Here is a 23,877-nt window from a genome sequence, read left to right as displayed (position 1 = left end):
AAGATGTGTGATCTGTGTCACTAAGGTGTGGGCATTATAATATATATGTGTGAATGCCCTAGCAGATTACCATGCTGTAGGAATGGAAGCTCTTTGCACATGATTGCAGAGGAACTTGTGGTGGTTTGCGAAAGAGAGCATCTTGACCAAGTGGTGCTAAAGAAATCTTGGAACTGCCATTATATGATTATGCTACTAGCCTACGATGAGTTGCAACACTGCCCTACTAATTTCATCAATATGAGGTTGGGCCCTCATAGGCCAATCAAGGTATTAAAAACAGAAATGGACATAGGGAACTTCCTTGCGGAAGAAATGGCCACTCGCCTGTGTATGTAACTTTCGGTTCCAGAACCGAAAGTGGACAGACGTATTTGACCGTTATCCACTTCTCCTAAGGTTTATCCACGGCGATTATCACGTTTTTATCTATGAGTCATGTCCAGCAAAATCAAAAATGCGATAATTGCGATGTCGATATGTGTTGCTAATGCTCCAGCCAGCTCCAGCAAACTAGTGAAAAGCACGAGTTAAGGCGAGACCAGTATGCATGCCAGTATGCAGTAAAATAGCGGCAACTTCTTTATGCGAAGCACACGGGCCTTGGACGTCCCCATATTTGAAATAATACATTAAAGAAACCGCGTTTGTCGAAATGTGATCACTATTTTTCATGTAGCAGTAACTACTTGACGAAATTCACGTCAGACTCCTTAGAAAGCGTTCGACGCACCAGGGGGAGCGACCATGCCCACAGTCTTGTTTCTTCCGTTGCAGACGAGATCTTGGATCTTGCCGTGTAGTGGGACGGATAATTTATAAATTCGTGTTTGCATGCTAATTACGACGAGAAGTACACCTCCAAAGGGTAAGTCATGCCCTTCATTTTGGAGTATGCTGGAAGCACAGTAGTTTGAGTTAAACTTGTTTAAGCCATCCATGCTCACTGTTTGTCCATAACGTACTTGGTCTCAGGAGTGACGTTTAGAAATGTTTCTGACATGGTAGCGACTGGGATTCGCGTTCGTTTAAAGCAGCTAAAGTAGTATCTTTGTATATTGAAAGGCATGTTGACAGTCATATGTTATTGCGAGAGAGCTTCTATTGGTGTAGCATCTCAGACATCTTGAGTGCCCGTGCTCGGTGGCTCAGTTGGTAGCGTGTTCGCCTTCTGATCCCGAGATCGCGGGTTCGAACCCGGCCGTGGACAGTGGTTGGGTACAAGTTGCTCAGACTGTGTTGCTTAGCTCTTCCGCGTGGGTGAGATGAGCTTTCATCGCCCCTCAGGTGGAGCAAATCACACGCAAAAGCAATCCACAGATCGACCGCTGTGGCGTCGCTCATGATCTCAGTTGTCTCGCGACGTAAACACCCAACTATACAAAAAGACAACTTGAGCAGCAAATCAACTGCCACTGTTGCTGCATACATTGCGTTGTTGCCTGGCCAAATTAAATGGTTAACTTCTGCTGGGAAACGTAGTTCAGTTTGGCATTGCCTTACCCAAAAGTGGTCCTTGCATCCTTGCATAATGAATGAATATGTATGTACTGTGATAAAAAAAAAAAAAAATTACTCCACATTTCACACTTATTGTATTATTTTTATATCACAGAGCATAAAGGACTTCTTAGGCTGTCATCCCACGTGATGTAAACACATAAAGTAATAGTAATGCGAGCTCTTACACCGAGCCCGTGCGCCTCAAGTTTCACTGAAGCGCATTTGTTACGAAATGGTTCGAACGAAATGGTGAAATACGGGAGGAAATCGCTTGAAAACTGATATTGATGCTGATACAGATACTGATGATGACTGAAAACTGATGTGGCTTTACCGGGTAGGCCGTTCTGTATGGCTTTAGCATTTTCTACTAGTTCCTTGGTAGGGTTTATCTTCTCACTCTCTCCTGCAAACGAATAAGGGACAGAAGAGGAGAAACAGAAAGTATCGAAAAGGGTAGAATTACAGACTGAAGTGGTTCGAATTACATAAAGTTGTTCTTGCAAAAATAAATTTAAAAAATAATGGACCTAAAAAATTACAGAAACAGTGCATCGGCGGATTAGAAACGGATTACGGTGCATTGACGTATCTAGGATTTCGTTCATGCGGAAGTTCCCCAATTTTTTCCCCAGTTCCTTCCTGTCCTTTGCGCACGCATTGCATACTGGGCGCTTGGTGAGTGGGGGAACGCAGAATAATCTTTCACGTTTCGCTTTCGCTGACCTTGACACGTCGTGGACAATGGACCGGTGGGAGAGGTATCGAAACAGCCAAGAGGCCACCGTTACTTTCGTATTAGTAAACTCCCACAGTTCAAAGCGGAGCTAAACACTCTGGGATGTTCTGAACTCGTCTATTGAGCGAACCGCGAATATACTTTGCATGGTCAATCATGACACATTGCATGATTAACTCGAGATTAACTCGATTAGTTCGAGCAATCCCAAACATAATTTCACTGCTCCTTTAAGAGCATACATAGTTAACCCCCCCTCAGGGCAGTTGAAGTTCCAACAAGTGCCGGGTTGCGCAGCTTTTCATAAACCGTCAGTTTCTAGGAGCATGGCCCGGCGAATTCAAATATTCGCGCGTTTCCCGACTACGCTCCGAGAGGGTGAAAGAAAAAGAAAAAGAAAAGAGTAAACTGAGGACTGGGGAGCAAGTGCAGTTTCTAGTTCCCTAGTTTGCAATTATACTTCCCATTTTGTCCCCTGAGATTTACTCTCCAGAACAGCAAATAGCTCTTGAACTTCGCGTAATCTTCCGTGCATTTCGTCCCGAGAGGGACGAACAGATATGTGGCAATGCATTCAGTGCCGAAACTGAGTGAGTAAAATTAGTCCTTTTTTGTTTCCTAGAGTGTGCACTTTTACCGTTTCCTGATTTGGGTGCGTTATTAGAAAACTGTTATTGCCGCTACCTTTTCACGACGAAATAATAATGCATTAATTAATGATTAATCAGAAAATGCCACCGTCCAGGAGTCGCCAGCAAGAACACCACAGGAGGCGGAAACACGTAAGTGCAAGAGTCAAACCAGGACTTGTTTTACAGATTTTTTACAGATGTTTTACAGATTTTTTAGAAAGACACTATGAGCTACCTGAGCTACATTTTATTGTGGCGCCACCTACCTCGTGCACACACATTAGAAAGATTTAGAATAGGATGCCTGAGAACCTGAGAATAGGGGACCTCGAACGCAAGCGCTATAACGCACAACCGTCCGTCGTTTGCTTGACAGTGCTTTCCTGCTACGGCTAACAACCAAGATTTACAAAGGAAAATGAAACCAAGAAATAAAAGTAATCGCCTTCCGTAAATGCATGGTGTCGATAATAGCAAAAACAATTAGTGTTGTAAAACAATTAAAGCCAATCTTTTGTTGTTGTCAGTGTTTTCGGCTGTTTGCAGACGACATGCTCACGCGCGCGGATTCTCGCCGGCTGCGAGAGCTTGTCTTCTGCAAACGGCCGAAAACAGTGAGAACAGCTGCAGTATATTTTACGGCACCCATTATTTTTCGCGCAGACCGCGAGGGCCCAAACCAGCGTTAGGGGCCCAACGCAATTTTCCAAAAATAACGTGCGCACCCAAAACGCACTTGGGACCCCTATTTTAAAACTCTATTATAGGAGCCTAACTTGAAAGCACCCACTTAGTTTTAATGGTGCTTTGAAATCACGGTATTTTTATTCCGGGCCACGCGCAACCGTGCACACGAGTTTCGTTGATAGCCGCACAGGAGCCGTGCCGTGGGAGACAAGCGGGTAATATGCAGACGTGAGGAATCTGCTCAGCAGCAGGTGCCAAAAAGCCTCGCCTTCGTAATGACGGTGGGATCGCGGTCTGTTATCTCTGCTTGGGTTGGAGCGACTCCTATGTGACATGGGCTGTTCCGGCCTCTGTTGGCCAGAGCGGTTGGATCACTAGCGCACCGGCCTCAAGGTAGCCGGCTCGATTCCCGGTCATGTGCGAGGGTAATTCGTTGGCGCGCGTCGCTCATGGCAAATGCAGCCATGCTTCGCGAGAAACACTCAACATCGGATACAATGTGCTGACACGTGTTATTTTAGTAAAATTACTTCTGTGAACATGCTCTTGATCGATAATATTATTTAATTTATTCATTTTTTTTCTGGGGTGGGGGGTGGGGGGGATACCGCCGCGCTATACGCTCTTCTATCCTCAGAAGCCATCCAGTTCCTTGCCATAAGGTCCTTCCCACGGATATTGAACGAGTGACATTGGTGAACAAGGTGGTTGTCATGAAGCGAGCATAACCCCCTTGTATATCAGTGAACACATCCGCGTCCTCGTGATATAAGTTTTTAGCCGAACCTCTCGCTGCGCTTACGGTTCAGCAGCCCGAACGGAGCGGTGCACACGACACTGCTGTTCCTTTCGCTCGAGTGGAGTCCAGAGACACGCCATGCGATAGCGTCAACTGAAATTGCAAAAAAAGAATGAAAAGAAAGAGACAATTGTCGATCAAACTCATTCTGTTTCTGAATAAGACGAAATAAATAACAGTGTTTTATTACTTCCTATAGGATATTACATGGCAGGCACATTGCTTCTTATTATAAGCACGCTGGCGGTAAGCAGGAGCGAGCATTTATCCTGCTGGTAGGACGTGGTCTTGGCTCCGCAAGTCCGCAGAAAGCGCGGGCGGAGTGGCTGCGTCGCTCCGAAAACACGGTCGCTCGCCAGCGGAGCGGAACGCTCCGCTACAACAGTCCACGTTGTTTTCTGCTTCGGGAAAGATAGTTTTGCTACGTTTGCCGTTCTTTAAATGCCCATTTTACAGACGTGTTCTAATGTATGACAGCCTAATTGTAGTGCATCGCGGAACAGAAAGGGCGCAGACGGCGGCTCTTGGCACGCTGAAGGTGCATCTGGAATGCGTCTCAGTAAGGAATGGGGCTAGCTGGTACGAAGTGAGGTAGATGGGAGTTCGTGTAGCGTTACCGTATGTCGCACAAGGTGAAAAAGGTGGCCGGCAGGTACTGTGTTTCGGTCGTGCTCTCCGCCCCTGGAAAACTGGCTAAGCTGTGCAGTGCTGAAAGGAATGCAGATGCTGCCTGCCAGATTAATCATATCCGGAAATTTGTCCCCTGTAGAAGTAATGTATTATGAGACTCCTTTATCCTGTGACTGGACGCTACCTCAAAAGTGCACCATCTGGCCACTTAGCCATTCATGGTTTGGATTGCGGTTGTAGCCCCCCTTTTTTTTTTTTGACGATTCTAATATAATTAGTTCTTCTCAGGCAAAAATGACAAGAGACGTTATCGAAGCTTTTGGAATAAAAAAAAAACTCGGGGTTAATATGTGTGAGTCAGCCCTCTCTTGCCTTATGCGACCAAGCAGAGCCGTAGCGACGGGGGTGCGAGTGGGGCAGCCTCCCCGGGTGCCCTCACATGAGAGGGCGCCGAACGGCAGACCCTAGCAGGTTGGTTGGACAAGACAAAGCGGGAACGAAGAAAATTCACAATATCGACAGCACAAACAAGCCTTTCATTTCTTTGTTTACATGGCTTCTGGTGGCAGTGGGGGAGGGAGGGGGCGCTTTAGATTTACCCTGCACTGGGCGCAAACTTGCCTCGCTACGGCTCTGCGACCAAGAACACATGTTCGCTGAAAGGTGTGAATCACGGAAGGACGTTTTTACCCGGTTCTCCTTTCCTTTGGATGTTTCTGTCATAAAGTGTCGGTTGTTAGTGTAGCGCTGTGTCGTCTCCTTCTTGTCCGTATTCTTCAGCGCTTCTTCGCGATGGAATGTTATCTCAAATGGAATAGGAAGGCCCTGCCACTTCCATTGATGCGATATTCCCTGCGATAGCCTGTGACAGCAAAATTTGAGCACTTTCATCATCGGCTGGGTTAAGATAACAGGACCGTCGACAAGCGGGAGCCCTAATTGCAGCCCTCTACGCTGTCACATACTGTCGTAGCCATCAAGAGCGCAAAGCTTTGTCACGCTCAATGTTTGCAACTAGTTTTATGTGCGTGTCTTCCTACACCCAGGACGAGGCCAACACGAAATCACGTAGCAAGCGTCGAACCGACAACTCAGTAAGTGTTTATTACTCACGTAGTGTACTTTCGTTTCCTTTGCCCGTCAGCGGAAAGTATAGTATGTTTAGCATTGTATAGGGGGGGGGGGGGGCTGACATTGACCGTGATCTTGCTGACGTAGTACTGCAAATATCCCTTCATTAATCATTTAAATACACGTAAAAGGAGTAATGTAACCTATATTTAACCTATTATGTAACCTAACCTTATTACCTATATTTATGTACGACTCTCACGAGCTATATTATCTACAGGTGAACCCGTCAGACATCCGATTCACGAGGAGGACCGCTCAACTGGCACAGTCGCGGATCACGGTATAACCACTTCATTGGGGACTTTGCAATTGTTCGTTCCATGTAGTTTCCCTCGTTGTAAACCGTCATTTACATGAAGGTATCTTACGAAGAAGTCTTATGAAGGATAATAGATATATGAGAACCCACGTAGCAAACCGTAGCGGTAATAGAAGAGCTGCAGGTTCGAACCCCTAGCAGTCACTCTCGTCTCTCTCATTTTTGTGTATAAAGTCCATGTGTTTGTGTCTGACCGCTGAACGATTTCAAGTTTGCTTTTAAACATTCAATTTTCGTACACTTTAGCCTCGTTGACTGAAGTTATCGTTTCAAATTTCGTGTAGTGTTCACACTCGTTTTTTTTTGTGTGTGTACCGAAAAAGCTTAAAAATTTTGACTACATGAGCCAGGACAAGCTAAGCCAATACAGGTCTTAGTCGTGTTCAACTTAAGAAGGAAAATAAATCTAACCCGTCAGCTCTCAAAATATTACTGCGCCGCAGGTAGGACGGCCTAGCGCAGAGAGGTCACGGTCACTCCTCCGCCAGATAATGTAATCCATCATACTCACTCTACTTTCGTATTGGCTGTTTAGACTGGCCACGTGACGCTACGCTGCGTGGTGGCGCTGCAGTATTTCTCCTGGCGCGCAATTGCATCTCCCTATCTCCAACGGCATATGTAGTTGACGGACTAGATTTCTTTTCCTTCTTAAGTTGACCACGAGTATAGAGTTAATGACTATCTTCTATCTCCTGCCACGTAACCACCGTATTTTCCGGTGTAAAACACGCGCCTTATGCCCTGTGAAAAGTTTTCCCCGCCGGACCCATTCAAAACATGATATCGTGCGCCCTCTATCAAAGCGACCTGGTCTAGTCGAAGTACAAAGTACGAGGCAAGTAGAAAGATGACAACGAAAGTAAATGCTCGTTATGGAGTAGCCGGCATTCATGTTGACGGAGCCTGCGTCACCATGTCTTTTTTTTTTCTTCTTCCATTTTCAGGCTTACTTCAAACGTTGGCGCAGGGTAACAACAACAACTTTATTTAACTGAGTGGGGAGTTTCATCACACGGTATCCGGCAACGTTGAGCATTTTTCTACACACACTTTCGACTGTAAGCTCTCCGAAATGGCGCGTGAATTCTGCAACAGTTTCGAAATGCGTTTTCGTTCCAAGAAAAATGCCTGTTATCGTGCGAACTTTACGCGTATATCCCTCCGAGCGAGCAGACACAAATTGCCCTGTTCGCCTTTTAAGGACACAAAATGGTTCTCGATTAGGGAAATTCATTTTCCGAGCCGTGTGCTCTAACAAGTTGCTTCGCGTATGAAACAACAAGGAAAACAACACGGACACACAAAGAGAGAAGGGCCTGGAGACGTGGCCAAAATGAGGAACGTGATCCGCCTTCCTTATTGGTCTTGGGATGCTGACGCGGCATGATTGGATTGGTTGGTCCGATTTCCGTTTCCGCTCGAGTTCCACTGCTTTGCTTCGTGCAATTCGCGAAAGATATGAAACTTTCGTAAGTTGTTGAGGAGAGAAGGTGGCAGACATGGGTGCATATCGTTCGTGCAATCTGAGCGTTGGCCACGGGTGTTAGCATATGGCAGACAGTATCGTGGTTTTACACGTTTAAAGGAAACTTGAAGAGATAAAAAAAAAAAAAACTATGCAAGTATATGTAATGCATTTCTAGCCGCTAATCTATTCACCATGTGGAGTTTAGTACTGACTAAATCTCTTGTCGTTAGAATCTCACCGAAGTTATGTTAATGAAATCTGCTTGTCTCACTTTACATTCTTGCGAAATATTTCGGCTCTACGTGACGCGAAAGTTAGAGAAAGTTCATTCTTATTTTTGAAAACTGTGACGTCATGTTGTGCTCCGACGGAGCGCAGGCTCGTAGCTCTCACCTGGCAACGCTGTTGCCCTTCGCGTCTTCCGAGGGGTTCAGTTTTTGCACTCCTGTTGCGGAACCCCACGTGACTCGGCTCTATCACGTGACATATCCTCCGACCTTGGAGAAAACACCAGGAGGGGGAAGGCATTTTTCCCATTTTCCCCCTCTTTCGATCAACGTCACGTGACTCTAACGCCGCCTGATCCTCCCCGGACTCCTGCATCGTTGCAAGGAGACGAGCGCTCTCTCCAGAACATGACAGCACTGCAATTTGTGGGCGACACGTGACGTCACCTGCGCGTCGCGTCATCGAAACTAGTGGTGGTCAGCAGATCTTCAAAAATTAATAGAAATGCACAACGTTCGCAAACAGGATCGAAATTTCGCGTATAGAATCCCTGAGGTACTTTCTTTTCGTGGACGAAATAAAATAAACGCCGTTTTCCGAGGCACTTTAACGAAAACCCACGGCAAAAAAAAAAAAAAAAAAAGCGACTGCTTCGACACCACCGCTGCTGGCTCGACGAAGAAACTGGTTCTGACGTCAAAAGCAGGCGACCTTGGAATGAGTGAAGGATGTAAGTGACGTCAGTCCGCTTGCGGGGGGGTGTCGGGTGAACTCTTTTTTTGCGCGTGAACTGCGCCTGTGTTGAGTGCAATATGGGAAAAATAGAAGAGAGAGAGAGAGAGAGCTGAGAGAGCTGAGAACTCGCATATTTTGGGAATCTCTTCACGGAGCCCTAAACTGTTAACGCAACAGATACTTGTCTTGAAGCCACTCCCCTGCTTTTCTTCCGCGATGTGGACACTGCACCGTGTAGCGTTGTCGTTGTTGACAGACTCGTAGATGTGTTTCATTACAAACAAAGGGCCCGCAAGGGCCCTTGAGGTATTATTAATAAATAAAAAATAAATAAATAAAAACGGGCATCGTCATTAAAGCTGAAATCGCTCTGCTCTCGAAGTTCTTGAACTTACGTCTGCAAGCTAGATAAAACTTTCCAGAAAACTTGCTGTTTACTTCCTGTCTGGTTCACGGGAACCAGGCTCGTGATATCCGACAGCAGTCTTCCAGGTGATTCTCAGCTGTTTAGCAGCTGGCTCAAAGCATACTTATTGTACCGCGAAGTTTCTGCGGCGTTTCCTGAACGAACCCCATTCGTTTAGCAGTCACAGCTGTTACAACTGTTGTGAAAAGCGAGCGAGCAGTGTTCGTGAAGTTTGCTGTGAGCACTCCTCCCCGCATTCAATGTACATGCAGCTTGTTGGCCGTGGGTTTTAGGGTCAGACCCGATAAAACCCCCGTTTTTACTCTCGATGACATCTTCGTCGCTTAGTGTAAAAACCGGCAAAGACCGCGAAAATTAACTTGGCAAAGTGCCGATTCAGCCACCAATACGGACACCGCAGAGCGTAAAGTACCGCACATTCAGCACCTTCAGCACCTTCAGCACCGCTGTTCCACATCTTGTGTTATCGCCGAATATCGCCTGGTTGTACCTTGTTTTACGGCTCCTGAAATAGAACCCGATTCCCCCTCTTACTGCTTAAAAAAGAAAAAAAAAAAGAAAAAAAAATACAAGGCCCTTACTATAGGGAACGATGCGGAGGTGCTGAACGCCTTTGCGAGACATGAAATGCTGGAGTTTGCGGAACGGGTGTCTTTCACGACTACAGCTGTACAGTTCTGTGCTGTACAGTAATTTGAGTGGTCTTGTTATCTGTCATCATGCAATGGACACGATAGTAACGTTGTGTGATTCCCGTCATACCAAATGCAATAAGTGTCGAAGTGCAGTGGATACGTATACGTTGTTACAGAAACCTATGGGCTCGTATCGATTCTTGCAAGAATCCAGGAGAGTCAGACGAGGTGGGTGCAATTATGTAATTTTTGAAGTTGAATATGGTAATTTTGAAGTTAGGTTATTTGCTTACGGAAATTAAATATTTCGCGATGAGATATTTTGATGGATTGCAATATGCGGCAGGCAAAGGTTTTTCCGGTCGTCTAGACAGCTCATGGACTGTGCAGCGCACGGTACCTCTGCTTAAAAAACGTGTTGCAACTAAAGTAGAAATGAATATTTCCGGATGAATCCTGAGCAGAAATCGTCCATTCATCAGTCAGTCGCTAGGGGAAATAGAAGGATGATCAGATCGTTGTCTTTATTGCTAGAATTAACTGGTAACTATTAAAAAGTTTCATTGTGACTTGAAAGGTCAGCGTTTGCGGCTGGGATCTGATTCCTGGGGCAGGAATCTGACGGGTGGTAGTTGATGAAAAGTGACTGTCCTACAGCGCAAGGAGGACAAGACAGAACAGTTTTAATCGTTTACACTCCACCAGACGAGAGCAACAACTTCTCAAGAGAAGACAAGAAGCACAGTCTCGAGAAGGACCTCCAAAATATATTAAGATGCGGGGACCGTCACAAGCCGACTTCTGCGGGATCTTCGAGGTGGTGTTCTCTGCCCGAAATGTACACACCTTCGTCGCCGCAGTCGTCGTCTCCTGGGAGATGTCCCCGCAACGCGTCTCAAATACGGCCCAGCAGCAGGTCGTCCCCCAGCACGTCGGAGAGAAACCTTCAAGGGTAAATCGTGTCAACGTGTCCTCTTAAGATACAAGAACGCAATTGTTTCACATGTCTAGGACGTGGACAAGACGTCGTGAGCCGCGAAGACCTCTAGCTGAAGTCACGCGCGACGGTGTGGACCGGACCATGGCCACTCAGAACGTGAGTTATTTCCTTTCACATATTCGGGTTGTTTCGAAACGCGACGGATTCCGCAGTTTTTGTTTTATTCTTCCGTGCTAGCGCCGCGAAAAAACTGTGGCTATGAGGGGCATACAAATGTGGACAGATTGAGTGGGGGACAGTATGGGGGCTTAGTTTGCGTCCTGGGCCGACTTCAGGGGGAACTGTGCCGACATTCGTCTGGAAAGTCTTCGGAAAACCTCAGACAGCACAGCCGGTGGTAGGATTCGAACCCACCACCTCCCAGTCCTCAGCACGACCTTGGCTACCACCAAGGAGCGGGAGGCTCGACCGTGTCGCTCCGGAATTTGACTCCAGACAACTCTTCTGCGGCTCCTGTCGTCCGAAATCCCCATTGTAGTGACAGCGAGCCCGCACTTACGGGAACGTGCAAGCAGGGGCATCTCCTATGATCAGCTTGCGTTACGTTTCCGTGATGTTCGTCATCATGATGATCACGCGTGAGCGTCTTCATTCACACCTGCCCCCTCATGGAAGCAAATCATTGTTGGTGCCAGGTGCGAAGGTGCTGAGGGAACGCACGCGTGACGTCACAACGTGAGGAGACGTCTCTCTTCGCGGGTGTATCAAACCGTGTGGATTGCAATTATTTATAATGCCAATACTATGGTGCAGTAAGTGGACGAAAAGTGAAGCAGGGATTCGGTAAGTTAGGGAATGCATTACTAAAATAAAGAAAAGAAAAAACACCCCTACGCATTGATGTTTGGAGCGCAAACTATCCCTTTTAAAGAACGTGAAAGGGATCGAAGAAACTTATGTAAGAAATTAAGAATTGAAATTAAAAAGAAATTGTAATTCCAGGACCCTGGGACACACATTCGCACAAAAAGTATGAGCGCAGCGCGCAGTCGTGGTGAGCAAGAGAGCTTTCAGTCTCGCGGGTCAGAAAAGCTTCTTCCTACGGCTGTCACTCTGACGTCACGTCCTCCGTCCAATAGCGAGACACGCGCCTTCTTTTTCCTTTCTTTCTCGCGGTTGTATATAGCGCCGCCTGTCCCGCGTCTGACACAGAGCAGTCGACCGGTCGCCTTGCTCCCTTGCTGTAGCAGACGGTTCTCGGCAGCCAATAAAAATGCTCGGATGATGTGACGAGCGACAACACGCCAGAAGGAGCCCAGAGAGTTCATCGCCGCTGCGCGCGCCCCTGTGAACTAATTTTCTCGGGGAACGGGTGTGTAGAGGAGGTGGCGTTCCTCTGCACGAGTCCTGACCCAGCGGTACCGGTGCCGGTAGAACTGACGAGCCAGAGCAGTGGCGCAGCGTGGCGGCAGGGGCACAGCGTCGTCACCATCGGTGGCCACCACAGTAGTGGCGCAGGAATGAGCGGTCACTTGGCGGTCGCTGGTGGGCCACGAGTACCGAAGCGCCGAGGAGGGTGGCGAAGGCAGGCAGAGCGTGTGCGGTAGGGGCCACGTGAGCCGTAGTCACGAACGTGTTCAGGCGTTGCCGAGGTGACGCGTCGTCAGGGCGAGTGACCAGCGGCTTGGCGATGCGGTGAGGGAGCGCGTGGAATATAATCACAATGTACGTGGAGGCCCGGCGAGGTGTGAGGGGCCACGGCGTACCGCGACCGTTACGGTTACGGGGTGTCGAAGCCGAAGGGTGCTGGGTCAGATAGAGAAGATGGCGGCCTGTTATTACGAGCCCCCGGTGGAGCGACTTGCTCGGGGACGCACGAGTTGTGCCGTAATGCCATCGGCTGCTGTCTGCACTGGGTTTGGTGGTGGTGATGAGGTGGGCCGACCTGAAGCCTGAGGGTTCTAGTCGCTGTCGAAATTTGGGATAGTAAGAGGCCGAATTACACCGTACGGGTGTGGTTCCGTAGACGGGCTTATGGCTTTTAAAAATTAGCCGGCGGTGTTTAAAAGCGAAATAATGTATTGAAGAAGGTTATATACCGAATATATAAAAAAGAATTACAAAAATGTGTGGTCTAGAAGATTTTACATATCAATTTGAAGAACACCAACTAAGCACTTCTAGCGCAGGAGAAACATGGCAATGCTAAGCCTAACGTACTCGGCGGATGCCGTCTTTCAAAAAGGTAGGGTCGTTGGGTTGGGTTATTTCATCTCAATTTAGTGAGGTTGGGTCAGGTTAGGTTTGACAGATTGGGGGGGGGGCAGCCCCCCCCCCCCCCCCAAGGCACGCAGTATGCGGTGCGGGCATGAGACTGTGCCGTATAGGTTGGTTCCTGGGAACCTCAGTAAACATGGCGGATCATCTCGAAGGAACCGGCGATAAATGTTAATTTTTATACGTTTGGCACGTCATACGACGTTGTTTGATTTCACCCGTTATTTTCTCATCTTTCTGGTAAAATCATCTGTTATTTGATGTCGATTTCCCTTTGTTAAAAAAAGCCATAAGCCCAGCTACGGAACTACATCCCGCCGAACACCAAATGTAGAGGAGATGGTATACCTCTACATGAGTCCTCACCGGAGAGGCTGATGACGCTTGCCGTTCACCAGGACGATGCCGATAGGACTGACGAGCCAGCGCAGTCGCGCGTGGCAGCACAGCAGGGGCACATCGTCGTCGTCATAATCATCAGTGGCCACCACAAGTGCTTCACAAAGGAAATATTTTGCTCGGTAGTTTCTAAAGGTAGCATGTTCATATTACGCGGTAAAAAAAAAAGTATATTCAGCGGTAGAGCAGCGAGGTAGTCAAGGGAACGATGAGTCAGGGAATGCGTTTATTCGGACACTGGCATATACGCCCGTGCCGTCGTCGTCGTTACAATATGTCCGAGGTGACTTCCATGTTTCGTTAAAGAACGGCAGCTGATGGAAAGGCTCCAGCAGTGCGGTCTGGTCCACGCACTTTTCAATTGCAGGCCGGAGGTGTTAACGAAGTCGCCGTGCTAGTGACCTCATCAACACATCAAGTCACGTTCGTATACATAGTGCGACACTGTCATGAGCTCCGTGCTGCGGTTCTTGAGTCCAGTTGAGTGTTTTCTTCAAGTCCAGCTATTCGTAGAACGTCGAATTGGGCGTGTTTGTAGGCACCATGAAATTAAAAGCGCCAAAACCAGACGAAGAGACGATAAATTGACTATCGATAGTGCTGAAAAACTATCGATAGCCGAGTATCGATAGTACTATCGATAATGTAAAAGCTATAGATTGGTTACTATCGATAGTACTATCGATAGTGTTGAAAAACTATTGATAGTTTTAGGATAATTGACTGTCGATAGTACTGTTATTTTGTTTTCCTTTACTATCGACAACTAGATTTGGTTGAACAAGAGATAAACTGATGTTCTGAGGCTGGAACAACACACAAGGGACAGATACAAACAAAGCCTCAAATTGCCTAAGAAATCAATGATGAAAGATGAAAGTCACTGAAAAGGTTAGCCAGCTGTAGGGATCGAACCCACATCTACTGGATTGCCGGTCCAGGGCTCTACACAGATGTGGGTTCGATCCCTACAGCTGGCTAACCTTTTCAGTGACTTTCATCTTTCATCATTGATTTCTTAGGCAATTTGAGGCTTTGTTTGTATCTGTCCCTTGTGTGTTGTTCCAGCCTCAGAACATCAGTTTATCTCTTGTTCAACAGGTGCCGCTTGCGTCGATTTCCGTCGTATGAATGTGTATGAGTGAGCAAAAATGTAAGAGTGAAAGGAGGGTGAGTGAGAGTGAGTGGCTGGTTTGTCGTCCCTTCAGATGACGCACCCCGAAAGTCGCTGGAGAGGCGTGTTAGCTTAGCTCAATTGGTAGAGCCCTGGACCGGCAATCCAGTAGATGTGGGTTCGATCCCTACAGCTGGCTAACCTTTTCAGTGACTTTCATCATAGATTTGGTTCTCACTATCGATGCTTTCGTTCCCGTCTTCGTTGTCGCACTTGCACAGTTACAACGAAAACAGAATTAGTGCGACACAAGTCATTTCCGTTTAGGTGTAATGTGTAATGTATGAATGATGCACTGCAGGCAGCGAAAAAAAATGCTCATCATAAAATCGTACGCACTCATGAGACTACGATGCCAATCAATCCAATGCACAGTATCACGTGAGCCTGCGTTTGGCTTGAGCGGCATGAAAAGCCCAATGTCTGCGTCTGAGGGAAACCCGCTACGAGTTGGATTGTAAAAGTTGTAGGAGTGAGGCATTTTCTTTTTCTATCTTTATCTGCATCCCGATAGTTTTCCGATAGCTCACTATCGGTAGTATACTATCGATAGTTTTCTTATGTTGACAGTCGACTATCGATGGCTTATCAATAGTCGACCATCGAGAGTCCTATCGATAGTTCTCTTGCTATCAATAGTTCGATTCTCGTACGATAGTTTTATCGTATCGATAGTTTTGCATCACTACTCGTTGCACCCAGGGGAGGGAGAAGAGGGGAGGGTGAAACAGGGAGGGGAGAGATGATGGTGGCACAGGAGAGGGAGAGGTGTGCAGTCCCTCTTTCTCTGAGGTTCTGGTAGTCCAAGAGAACTACCCACCACAGAAAGCATGCCAGCATCCCTCTGTAGCCTTCATTGGGATGCTCCCTGTATACCATGATAACCGACAATGTTGTTGTCGAAGTTACCCCATCAATTTTATTACTCGCAAAGCTTTGAGGAATTCCCTCTCTTTGTCTGACAGGCCAATAGGTGCAATGCTTACACAACCCTCCCCCCTTTTCATGCCTCCTCTCACTCCTTCGCCATGTCACCAAAAACAGTAGCAATGTCATCTGCTTCAGCCAATCGCAGCAGACGATTTCAAACCCAGACTTTCTATGGCTACCAGTGGCTGCCCATGCGGCTCATGGCGGCTCGTCTCCGTACCTACGGCTGTCGAAAGCACGATCGTGATTGGCGGACTCTTAAAAGGGTTGAGAAACCACATGCAACCAATGTCTGGACTCGTTTCGTACGTTGCTGTCCATGGATTCGACACGCGAAGTCCCGCATTCCTCATTTGAACAGTTTTTTAAACCCGTTTTTTTTTTTTATCAAGCCACCGTCGATGGTGGCGCCGAACAGCGCTGAGAGGCGTCGGCAGTCAAACGGGAAGTGACGTTTTATACGTGCACGCTTGGACGAAGAACCCCAAGGTCACTATACCGAAGGGGCTCTCCATTGGCGGGCTCCCTCTTCACAATTCCACCTGCGTCGTCAAGGAAACGGAAAAGTATGCCCTTCCGTTCTTCACGATAAAACGTCACTCCAAAAACTGGCCAGGAGGTGAAGAGTTGAGGAGGTACTCGCCCAGCGCCACCTAGATACAATAGGCCTGCTTATTGCCTCCTCTCCCTCCTTCGCGACGTGGACATATAAAGTCAGAATTCGTCTGCTACTGCTGCGTTTCCCCGTTCTGCGAATTCAGGAACCCGCAAATGATTGCAGCTTACTTGAAACCTACAGACCTGAATATTTAGACGAAAAGTGCAACACGGTTTCAAGAAACAAAATCAGTTTTGAAAAAGATTTGGGCCGTTTTGCGCTTTATTTCCAAGTTTTCCCCAATGGCCACGACCGCTGAAAGCACGTTCGTGATTGGCTGCCGCCATTGAGAACACGATCTTGATTGGCTGACCATTAGTTGTTACGTCACGTCGACGAGTAAGCAGGCTTTCTCTGTCTAAGTGGTGTTGCCAGCGCGCGACCTTCGGAGTGGGATAGCTACGGACCGCGGGATCAAGAAGACTTAGTGTAGTAAACATAGATCAGTACTTAGAACGTTGTTGCATCAAAAGTTTGGCAATTGTTTTCGGGATCAGGCTTTGTCTATCTGGTTATAGCGTGGATACGAGACAGCGCTGTGTTGCTTTACGATTGCATCAGATCACACCGTACGCTCCGCTACTCCTCCCAATTAACGTCACAGACGAGCCACCTGATTGGAACTCGCCATGTGGTCACAGAGTGACGTCAACCTCACTCTTTTCCAGTTGGAGTTCTCGCAAGGAGTGCGGCCGATCCGTCATACTTTTTGAAATAAACAAGATCAGCCAACAACATGTTCACAATATAACGCGTCAACGGCATGTAAGCGTGAGCTACCACACCCAGGCAGACCGAGATAAAGATGATTGAGGACTGTTTCGAAATGTGACAAAATGTCGTGGAGAAGTCTTGTCTCGGCGGGTCGGATGTCTTGCAGAACAAAAACCTGGAAGCGTTGTCACGACAGCGAAACCGTTAGAGCTACAAAATACGATTAAGAAGGCCAGCGCCGGCAAAATGCAAATTAAAGGATGACTTTTGCAAAACAGCAAATTAAAACCGCGACCAGTAGTGTAGAACATTGCCTCATCTGATGAAACACTCCATCATCACGAAAATAAGGTTGCCATTGGACAAAACGGGAGCAAGGACAGGTGTATCACCATCATATTCTCGCTGCCTATATAGATCACTCCTAGCTTGTGCCGTTATTGATTTTTTATCCGCATCAACCCTCGCGAAAAAAGAAAAACAGAAGGGATGAAAAAAGGAAGAAGCGACTGTACTTTTGACATCCCGCTATCTGTCGTCGTCGTTGCCGCCGTTCTGAATTCAGCGTCGGCGCAGATTTTCTTTTTTTTGGCCGACGGCGGCTTGGCATTGGACTCGACTTTCGAGAGGCCCCGGAATTGTCGCTGTCAAGGCAGAGCCTCGGACAAGATTGACAGGGAAGAATGCCGCGAACAAATGCCGAGAACTTTCCTTTGCGTTTTTTTTTTTTTGCTTTTTTGTTTTGTTGTGGAAGATACGTACTTTGGGACGGTTTTTGTAGTGTGCAGCCGATGATGATATACCGTATGCGGGTGTCCCTGCGATTCGACGGAAGTGTACAAATATTTGAGGATCGCGTGGGGCTTCGCTTTATCGAAAGGCCGAAAATCCACCGGTAGCATTCCATATTTGTAATGCGAGATGGAATCTGATGGTGTTTGCGCTTTGTGTTGTACGTGTTTTCTTTATTTTTAATTCGCCGGTAACGCGTCTGGTTTCCATGCTAAATGTCGCAGGTGCGAACCCTCGTCACTCGTAGACCGTCCACCGCGCGGTCGCTCATGATTTAAAGCGATTTTCTTATCAATTCAATTCATTTGATTTTCCTTATCGGTGGGAGGAAGAGCAAAAACCGCCAGGCTTGACAACGGCTCTTCCACCATTTACATTGTGCAGCTGTTACAGGAATAACACGTTGGCATTCTTGTTATACAATAATGTATGCAAAAGACTGGTTGTCCACTGAACTCAAAACTTTAACCAAATACAACAGTACAATAAATACCAACTACATAGTTAGAATTTCTACCAAATAAAGATAACAGTATCATAATAACTACATATTTAAGAAAATGTGACAGAGTTCCGTTTTGGTGACTAGTGATGGGTAAATGTTCCGTTCAGTATATTGGTTAAATAGCGATGACGAAGTATCTTTTAATGATTGTCTGCCGTAATTTGTCATCGTAAATGATCATCGTAATGATCGTAGTGGTATCGCGACGGAAAGCCACGAGTTGCACTAAGGCCTCGTTATAACGAAATTATCTTCTTCGAATTACCGTATTGTCTCACGCTGTCTCGACCGAAACGCACGCGTTTGGAACCCTTCGAAGCATCCAGCCGGCCGGCACACCGCTTAGACAAAGACCTCGGTAACGTGCTGGCTTGCTGAGCTCAAGATGTCGGGTTCGATCCCGGCCGATGTAGCAATGTTGGGGGAGGTAAACATTGCATCTAGCATCGCGTGTCCGAGATTTCCGGCGCACGTCAATAGAACCGCAGGTGGTCGAAATTATCCGCAGTCCTGCCCCGTGGCATTTGCAGTAGATCGCCGCACAAATAGGCTGAAGCACTTTTACTTGTAAATCTACTTTAATTAACTTAGTGCGAAGGCGAGCCGGTAAACCCAGCTTGCGATCTCTCTCTCTCTCTCTCATTTTCCCGATCTAATATAATTTAAAAGACTGCAAAGGTATTAACCGCCAAGGTTTGTTTGCTTGCTTATGATTTCTTTTTCTTGCGAGACTATACTGCCTGTGTTTTCGTGTCACTTTCGCTTTTATCGAATTTTCTTTTATATCGAATATTTTTTTTTCCGGGCCCCGTTGACTTCGTTGTAACGAGGATACACTGTACGACTATGACCATGCTCTACAAGTAGACCGTGCACACCAGGCGAAATGACAGTCAAGACGACAGTAATTGAAAAAAAAAAAAAAAAAGAGTGAACATGCTCATGAGAAAGTTTTGTCAGGGTATGTGTCTGAGTTCACCTTGAATAAAGTCAGCAGCTAACTTTCGCGTTACGGAATAGGGAGGGGAATAGGAGATCGGGGTGTGAAAGGGAAATCTCGCTATTCTTTTCAAGCGGCTGACGTCACGTTTGTTTGACTTGACACCGTTATTTCTCGTCCTTTCGACTCCCTATTGTTTCGTCCAAAAACACCTAATGAGTGTCGCCCGTGTCTCAGTGCTTAAGATTATATTTCGCAGGAACAAGAAGTCGTCATCAAGTCCGTTCTTCGACTTCAAGATAGACTCGCCGAAAAACGCCGAATCATGTTTCCCTGCTCCGGTAAGTACCCTGAAGCGTCATTGTTGTGTACGTAGCGAACGTAGCGAAAAGTGCCACTGTATACCATATTTTTTAAATATATATTTTAATTATAAGTAGCAGTTTCTTTTATCCCGTGTAGTGGCACTATATGAACTCGGCGCAGAATCCTGAACGCTGTCTGAATTAATGTATCTCCTCTTTTCGGGTCAGATTTTCTCCTATCTGTGCGGCAAAGTATAGCGGAGCAGTGCACCAGGAACAAAAGGTAAGGCCCAAAATGCTTGGGTACGCTATTCTAAAACACTCTAATGACACTCTAATGACTGTTTCACGACCCTACATTTCTGCGGTTGTCAACAGAATTCCAACGCTTGCGCTTGCCGTGCTGCGTTAGAAATGTAACTGCATTGATGTTCCTGCAACTTTGTCTTCTTTGTTAGTATTGGGGGGGGGGGGGGGGTCCCGACTCTGCTAGCGTGCGCGTGTGACAGTCCTTCCAGTATAGTCAGGTCCAATCTGCAGAGTCTCACTCGAAGATTCCCAAACGTTTGTGCGTGTTGAAATAAATTCAAACGTGACGAATCAGTCGCGTTATTTCGCAACACTTACTCGTGACCAGTCTGTTGGTTCTCTTTCAATTTTGCAGGGGACGTAGTCCAGAATGCACACACTCCCAGGAGTCTGACTCTGATATCTCAGATGTGTCCATACAGTCGCCAGATAGTAAGTTTGTTTGCATATCTTCATTGTTGCATGTTCTTGTATCGTATCAAACGCTACCGGACGCGTGGTCGTTACTGGAAAAGTGTAGCCAACCATGGTATAACCAGATTAAAATGTCACCACTGACTAAAAAAAAACATTTAATTATTTTATTTTTAATTCTGTGTTAGTGCCGCGAAGCAACTATGGCTATGAGCGGCGTACAGACGTGGACATATGGAGAGGGGACAGCAGGAAGGAGTGGGAGACAGGGGGGTTAGTATGCGTCCTGGGCCGACTTCAAGGGGAACTGTGCCGGCATTCGTCCGGAAAGTCTGCCTGAAAAACCCCAGATTCGAACCCGCGTCACCCTCCCAGTCTCGCCGTGGAAGGCGATCATATCCTAACCACTGTGCCACGGGAGCTGGTTTATTATTTCATTATTAAAATTATTTATTTTATTTAGTATTAGAAATCAACCGGTATCACGCATTTAGCACGCAAAAATAAAAGAAAAAAGAAAAGAAAAAGCCATCACTGAACATTACGCTCTTCCACGAATTTTTGAAAGAATCTGCAGCGCTTCATAGTTTCGGATTCTCCGAGAGTAGATGACGTCACCAGGAGCTCTGGCGTCTGTCTCCTAGCAACAGCGCACGCTTCCTTCTCTCCGCCCCTCCCGCCCCATGTTGGAAGACTGCCAGCGGCCTAGAGAAGCATTGTTTTTATACGGATGGCAGATTGCGCACATCGTGACTTATCAAGACTAGAAATTTTTAGGACACCACACGAAGAAAAAAATATCTTGCCAGAATACAATGTAAGGCACATACATTGCAATTACATAAATTAAACATACATTTGGTACAAATAAATACAAATACAAATAAGCTTCAAATCAGCATACAAATAAACATACTGTTAGTGTTACAGAGCGCAGGGATCCAGTGCTGTATCGTGAGCGCCAACTAAATCGAAACGTGTCACGCCCTCGTTTCTTCGTCTTCAGTCTTGCAACACTATCCCCCTCTTCGTGAGGGCGGTGTGAGTTCGGAAGTCCGGCGGTAGATCGCCCATGATAAGGCGCAAGGCGGTCGACGTGAACGACGAGGGATCTCGCACGTCCGGAATGCTTGATTCGGTACATCACGTCGTTGAGACGGGTCATCGCGAAGTAGGGTCCTTTCCATAGCCGCTGCAGTTTAGGTGAAAGACCTCGTTTCCGGACAGGGTCATAGAGCCACACAGCCTTACCTTCAGACAACCCTCCTCCAGACGCTCCTTAGGTCGTATCGTGTCTTCATGCGTGTCGCGATGCGTCTCGCGATTGACACCTTGCGAAACTATGCGTCCTCTCCAGCTGTGCACGCAGTGTGTGTGCGTACGTAATGTGATGCATTGGTCTCGCCTACGCCAGTGTCTGGCGTCGATCACAGAGCCAGATCGCTGGGGAGACGTAGGTTTCTGCTACCGTAGGTGAGCATCATCGCTGGGGTTTCTCCTGTGGCTTCGTGGGCGTTCCGTCATGCAAGACAGAAGGAGGAAAGGAATATGTTCGTTCCAGTCCTCTTGATTCTCGGAAACGTAAAAAAAAAAAAAAAATGCTCAGGTGCTGGAATACCGTGCGGTTGCATCATCCTAGTCTTCATTCTTGCAACAATACATTTGGTTACATCAATTACATGAATAGGGTTCTGAATGCGCGAGATTTCCGTAGTGACACTTTAAGGTCGCCATCGTCAGGTCTTCCGTATACCTGTGGATTACGAAAGAAAAAAAAAACAAAACGAGTAAGGTGCAAGGAAGTTACGTTGACAGTTGAGAGACAGAGGTGCCGTGCGTGTTACTATTAATGTTCGCACGCGATTTACCAGTGTCGGTCACAACAGGAAAAGGGCGCTTCGGAAACTTGTCTTAGGCCCAAAAACTGTTATCTTCAGTCCGCGGTAGCGCAAAGCAGGTCAATCGTTTCCTACGGAAATGTAGCTGCAGCTCTTTCTAAGCGTATACAGTGTTGAAAAAAAAAAAAAAAATTGAAAAAAGTGTATTCGAGTCTTACATACCGGTCAGTGGCAGAAAAACATTGGTGTCTCGTAAACATGGGTAGCGGACGCCGCCATCTTGCTTCTTCCTTGTCCAGTCTGGTTATCGTCCGTTTGCGCTGTGTTTCTCTGCTGTACGTCCTCTTTGGCCGCGTCATCAATCGAGTTTATTATTGCATTATTAGGTTCTTTTTTTCTGCGCATGATAACTTGTTTTCTCTTTTACAATTCCTAATTTGGGAGGTCAGCCTAATGTCTGACTCGACCCATCACATCATGAGGCTCTAACATTTCGAGTTTGGACAATAATGCTGATGTATCCACGCGATTGTCCCTCGTCTTTCTCTCTCTCTCTTTCTGCATCGCCTTTTTTGCCTTTCTGGTCCACCGGATGCATATACGCATCGCCCTTGTTAACATTTTGAAGAACATTTCTTTCCCTCTCTCCCTCCTGTCATGCCCCGAGGGCCATCTCCAGTGAACCTTTATGGAAGCCCGCATGACATTATACTACCAACTCCTGCTCGGAAAGAACACGTGCCTTCCTTCTAGCCTATAACCTTCCATTCTTTATACAGCGTGTTAGCCGGAAAAGGGGCCTTCTATCTTTCGAGCCGGTTGAATTGAATGAATTATTCAACAGATCGTGGGGCCTCCGGACCCGCCACCGGCGGCGCTGTTGCGTTCGACGCTCGCTATTATAATGCATGTAGGTGGTCTCATGTTTACGGAACAATAGGATGCGGCCAATAGCAACAAGAGCCAAGTATACTTTCTCAAGAAGGAAGGTTGATTGGATTTGTAAACGTGCACGTGGCGTTGCGTTGCGTTGCGTGGAGTCTGGTGGTTTCGGTGTAGCGTTGGCTGGAATGCGGGAATGCATTTGTTTTATGTATTTTTTCTCTGTATGTTCTCCGGTTTTGCTTTTTGCACGTCCATGTGAGTAGCAAGCCCTGGGCTAATACCACCGAGAAAGTCACCAAGGCCAATCTCTCAAAATTTTTCTTTTGCCAGGCAATCTGAACTTTTGTCTTGTACGAGTGCTGTGGTGTCACACCTTCCCTTCACACCTGCGTCAGATGTGCGGCGCAAGTCGTTTCCGCTGAAGCGGTGCTTCATACCTCTTGAACATGTGGAATTATAGACTGTAAAGGCCAACCTCCAAGGAGAGAATGTACAGCGAAAAAGCTGCGAACTTCGCTCGGCGATCTGCCCACGGCAGATATTATCGCCCAGCGTCCGCGGTTCCGGAAGCGTTAACTGCGGACGTCCACGAGGCCGGTCAATCAAAGCGCTCTTCCGCTACGAATATGCGCCTATAATTGAGCGGGCTCCTTTTTCTAAACGGTATCACTCCTTTTCCGAAGCGTGGCGCTCTTGATGCACTCTCACCAGAGCCGTATATTAAAAGGGAGTCTGGCCATTGGGAGGAGTCACAAAAAGAGGCTCGACCTGTCAGTCACAGTTTCGGTTCTCTGATTGGTTTCCTTTTTATCAAGGGGGTCGCCATGACGCCTTACTGCCACCCAAAATGGCGACGAA

General features: G+C 47.0%; 1 protein-coding gene across 1 annotated transcript in view; it reads left to right on the top strand.

Annotated features, from left to right (window-relative positions):
- Nucleotides 1-706: 706 nt before the first annotated feature.
- LOC135391019 (uncharacterized) overlaps nt 707-23,877 on the top strand; it is a 31,533-nt gene continuing 8,362 nt past the window's right edge. Inside the window, exons 1-10 of the mRNA XM_064621086.1 lie at nt 707-868; nt 2,971-3,024; nt 6,037-6,084; nt 6,342-6,404; nt 10,116-10,167; nt 10,645-10,891; nt 10,951-11,035; nt 19,528-19,609; nt 19,802-19,856; nt 20,238-20,314. Of these exons, the coding sequence (XP_064477156.1) occupies nt 2,974-3,024; nt 6,037-6,084; nt 6,342-6,404; nt 10,116-10,167; nt 10,645-10,891; nt 10,951-11,035; nt 19,528-19,609; nt 19,802-19,856; nt 20,238-20,314 (760 nt within the window). The 5' untranslated portion in view covers nt 707-868; nt 2,971-2,973. The remainder of the gene's footprint in view (nt 869-2,970; nt 3,025-6,036; nt 6,085-6,341; nt 6,405-10,115; nt 10,168-10,644; nt 10,892-10,950; nt 11,036-19,527; nt 19,610-19,801; nt 19,857-20,237; nt 20,315-23,877) is intronic.

This window comes from Ornithodoros turicata, chromosome 4 (assembly GCF_037126465.1).
Source record: "Ornithodoros turicata isolate Travis chromosome 4, ASM3712646v1, whole genome shotgun sequence".
NCBI lineage: Eukaryota > Metazoa > Arthropoda > Arachnida > Ixodida > Argasidae > Ornithodoros > Ornithodoros turicata.
This window is presented reverse-complemented; position numbering and strand designations above follow the sequence as displayed.